This window comes from Fundulus heteroclitus, chromosome 23 (genome assembly GCF_011125445.2).
Source record: "Fundulus heteroclitus isolate FHET01 chromosome 23, MU-UCD_Fhet_4.1, whole genome shotgun sequence".
Classification (NCBI taxonomy): Eukaryota; Metazoa; Chordata; class Actinopteri; order Cyprinodontiformes; family Fundulidae; genus Fundulus; species Fundulus heteroclitus.
In genome coordinates this window covers 32,497,530-32,501,746 of record NC_046383.1, presented here as the reverse complement: position 1 = coordinate 32,501,746, position 4,217 = coordinate 32,497,530, and the positions used below count along the sequence as shown (strand labels likewise).

At 44.1% G+C, this 4,217-nt stretch overlaps 2 protein-coding genes across 2 annotated transcripts in view; both read left to right on the top strand.

Annotated features, from left to right (window-relative positions):
- Positions 1-2,143: 2,143 nt before the first annotated feature.
- Positions 2,144-2,810, top strand: LOC118557485 (translation factor Guf1, mitochondrial-like; the record flags this gene model as incomplete). The annotated part of the gene is given in 3 exon segments (XM_036127602.1): positions 2,144-2,187; positions 2,267-2,495; positions 2,591-2,810. Coding segments are annotated over 2 exon segments (306 nt in total), but the record flags the coding sequence as incomplete, so codon positions are not given.
- Positions 2,811-3,663: 853 nt separating this feature from the next.
- LOC118557544 (gamma-aminobutyric acid receptor subunit alpha-2-like) overlaps positions 3,664-4,217 on the top strand; it is a 12,276-nt gene continuing 11,722 nt past the window's right edge. Inside the window, exons 1-2 of the mRNA XM_036127705.1 lie at positions 3,664-3,769; positions 3,994-4,117. Of these exons, the coding sequence (XP_035983598.1) occupies positions 3,664-3,769; positions 3,994-4,117 (230 nt within the window). The remainder of the gene's footprint in view (positions 3,770-3,993; positions 4,118-4,217) is intronic.

Below are 4,217 nucleotides of genomic sequence, written 5' to 3'. Positions count from 1 at the left end.
AAAAAATCAGTGCATCTGAATGTGGACTACTATCTTCTTCTCCTTTCTCACATATTCTACTAAAACAGTATTTACATTAATACACTAATGAATCAGATGTACAGTCCTGCGAAGGAAATGTATACACCCTATGAATGCCTGGGTAACATATTTGGAAATTCGGGTATTAAATATTAATTTTAGCAGTACTGAATACCTGTTACTTTTATAAATAATCAGGAAAGCGTAAAGAAAATTAAAAAAATCTAGAATTACTCACAGATGTATTGCATCAGCTTCGCATGATTAGAACATTGTTACTCGGCATTTCGAATCATGTTTGCCCGGCCTAAACTTCAGACATTTTTGTCCTGTCTGCTCTGACTAAATGTTTAAGGTTTAAACTGGTCATTGAGGGCTAAGATTGGAAGAACATTTTAGCATCTTAAGAGGTAGCAAGCGGTTTGAAAAGGTCTCAAATAGTTTGAATTCAGCGTTTCCGCAGAACATGAAATAGTCTATAAGTGTAGAAAACTTTGCATGCCAGAACATTCAGAGACTGCACATGTAACTTTCATAAGATACACAGAGGCAACCTCTGCCAGGAACGTGTCCTTCTGACGTTTGAGTCTAAAATTACATTTTTCAGACACGATACCAGAGGACACGTTTGGCATAACCCAAATAAAGCATTTCAGGAAAAGAACGTGAGAGCAGCAGTCAAGCATGGAGGTGGAAGTGTTTGGTGACACTTTAGTGCAGCAGGACCTGTCCAGTTTCTGACATGTTCGTTAAGGGTTCTTAACGAACATCATCATCTGTCATAAAAATAAAACTGAATTTTAAATGGATCCTGCTGTAAAATGGCGATTAACACAAAAAAGACCAGTAAATCTACCAAAAATTAGCTAAGAATTAAGAAATGGAAAGTTCTGGGCCTAGACAGAGCCTGGATATTGATCACTTTGAAACTGGCTGGGCATGCAAGAAACCCCTCAAAAGCCTCGCAGCTCTAAGTGAAGAGTGGGTCAAACCTTCCTCAGGTTTTACATTAATTCAATGTGTCCTGGAAGGTGACCTTAAGAGTTCTGAACACTGGTATTACCATCGTTTGCAGTTTCTTCAGCATGTTAGGCTGGAATTGTCACACTTACTGCTGATACTCCTGGACAACAGGTGCCATCGCAAAGACCGAGAAGAACAGGCAGGTTCTGGACAAGCTTCAAGTGGAGCGGGAGAGAGGGATCACGGTGAAGGCCCAGACGGCCTCGTTGTTTTACAGCCACGACGGACAGGAGTACCTCCTGAATCTCATCGACACGCCGGTAAATTCCCAGCCGCAGTGGTGCAGCGTGAACGGGGATCTGTTGTTAGGCTTTTGTAAAATTCAGAGCTCGGAGGAGTTCGTGCCTCTTTGATGTTCGGTTTTTCACATTTTGCCCAACTGCACTGCCAAATATGGCGGTATTTAAACATTTTTCAAACGTCTATCTTATCACATTACTACCAAAATCTTTAACAACTCTTTTAGGGACTCTATGTGATAGATAAACAGTAGTTCTTAAATCTACTCTGCTATTTTCTATTACATTTTTTTTTTTACAATAAAGAATCTGAAAAGTGCGGCATGCATTTGTATTCAACCCTCCTGAGCAATGCATCAGATTTTGCTGCAAGTCCAGCTGCAAGGAGTTTTGGGTTTGTCTCTAACAGCACAGCCTACCTGAGACGGTCAATGTCTACCGTTGTCTGCAGAATAGCTCAAGGTCAGTCAGGCTGGACGGCTGAACATTCATTTTCAAGTTCAGATTCAGGTCTGGACCATTCTGACGCATGAATGTGCTGTGATCCATCTTTTTAGAACTCGTAGGATCACCATCATCGGTTTATTGTTGTAATGTGACTAAATGTGAAAAGGTTCTTGTGTCGTGAACGCCTTTCGAACTCAAGTTTACGTTCTCTCCAGGGCCACGTTGACTTCAGTTATGAAGTGTCCCGTTCCCTTAGCGCTTGCCAAGGTGTTCTGTTGATTGTTGACGCCAATCAGGTACTAAACCTATATTTCATGACTTGTCGAGGATTTATCTGCTGCATGTTGGGAAGTCGCTGATCTGTTGTTGTCGTTTCAAGGGCATTCAGGCGCAAACCGTCGCCAACTTCTACCTGGCCTTTGAAGCCCAGCTGACTATCATACCTGTGATTAATAAGGTACTGACAGATCATCCACAGTAACCGTCACTGTCCCAGTCATCTGTGTGAGGAAGGTGACTGTGACGTTCTTCCACAGATTGATCTGAAAAACGCAGACCCAGAGCAAGTGGAGTCGCAGATCGAAAAGACGTTTGACATTCCCCGAGAGGAGTGCGTCAGGGTAAAAGACGGCGGACATGTTCGCTGTTTCCGCGGCGGTTTCTTGCACGTGCCTCAGAAATGTCTCTCCCTGTGCGTCAGATCTCAGCCAAACTGGGAACCAACGTTGAAACAGTTCTTCGAGCGGTCGTTGAAAGGATTCCACCGTAAGCTGTAGTTAGTTTGCCACGTCCCTCGTGTTTATTGGTCGTACTTTGTTCCCGCTGCAGAAAGATAACATGTTTTTGTTTCTGTTTCCCAGTCCCGCTGGGAGCGTCGGCGACCCGTTTAAAGCTCTGGTGTTCGACTCCAATTTTGACCACTACAGAGGAGTGGTGGCCAACATCGCAGTGTTTGGAGGTCAAGTGAAGAAAGGGGACAAGATCGTGTCGGCATACCTCTGTAAAACCTATGAGGTCAATGAGCTGGGCCTGCTGCGGCCAGAGGAGCACCCAACACAGAAGCTGTACGTGCCAATTAGCACCCCCCAATCACCCCCGGCCCTTTTTTCTGATTTTTTTGCTCAAAATAACATGTTTAGATCTTATTACGCTTTATTTAGCAATTACAAATCACATTTAAATAATCTTGGTTTAACTTTAGATGGATAGCAAATTAACTGTTTTCAACAAAAGGGAGTTTACAGTAATAAACCAAGAAAAAAAAAGGTTCAATTCCTCCCCCAGAACTGATCTGCTGGGCTTAAATGAGCAATAAGTGAATTTTCATTATTTTAGATAGAAAGAAATAGGGCTGTACGATTTAGCCAAAAATCTAAACAGCGATATATTTCAACCATAATTGGGATTTCATTTTGACTTTTCTCTGCATTAACCAGCAGCAACAAAAATGACCTGTAGATAAAGATGTTGGTAAACAAGGACTGTTTAAAACAAGAAATCAAATTGTTTTTATTAATCTAAATATGGTTATTCAACAGAATAACCATATTTATAACAAATAACACAATAGAAAAGTTTGCTTATGCTATGATAATATCTGATCTTCGAAGTAAATCTGTAGAGAAAAGTCATTGATCAGTGATAACCTGTCAGAAACCCTAGATGGTGCTGCTGAACATTGTCTCTAATATGGACTAAAGCACTTCCTCTGCTGCCCCACAGACAGCCGATGTAGAAGGTCTGAGGCCTGGAGACTCAGACCATCCATGTTTTTTTTCTAAGATAAGGTCGAGTCACTCAGAGTGGGCGAGCAGCAGCCGCTAGTTGCTTAATATTCACCTGCCTGTCTACGCAGGTTGTATGGCGCCGGCGCCTCTGTCTAACCTGGGTGTCTTGCAGCTTTGCAGGCCAAGTGGGGTATATAGTTGCCGGGATGAAGGATGTGAAGGAGGCCCAGATTGGCGACACCCTTTACCACCACGAGCAGCCAGTCGAAGCTCTCCCAGGGTTCACGCCTGCCAAACCCATGGTTTTTGCCGGTAGGGTCGCCCAACTCCTCCTCTGCTGTTCCAGTTCTGCTTTTCACTATAAATGTACTCCGTCTAAAAAGTTGTCGCAGTGCACAAGGCTGCGGTGGATTGCCAGCTCTCGGCCCCTGAAGTGCACTTTGTTTATCCGCAGTGCGCCTGATGAGACGGGCGCTTTGAGTGAGGAGTCCCGCTTTGCTGCTAATGTGCACCCTTTGTTGTTTTCTGCTCCTGAGGCATGTACCCGATGGACCAGTCAGAGTACCCCGCCCTGCGCAGCGCCATTGAGAGGCTGACCCTGAATGACTCAAGCGTCACGGTACAGCGAGACAGCAGTCTGGCCCTGGGAGCCGGCTGGAGGTCAGAACCCATGCTTTCAATCCGAATAAAGAATGGCTTTGGGACCCAAAAAGCATCGGGTGGGGGGGCATGAAGGAAAACAAAAAGCATGGGGATGGTT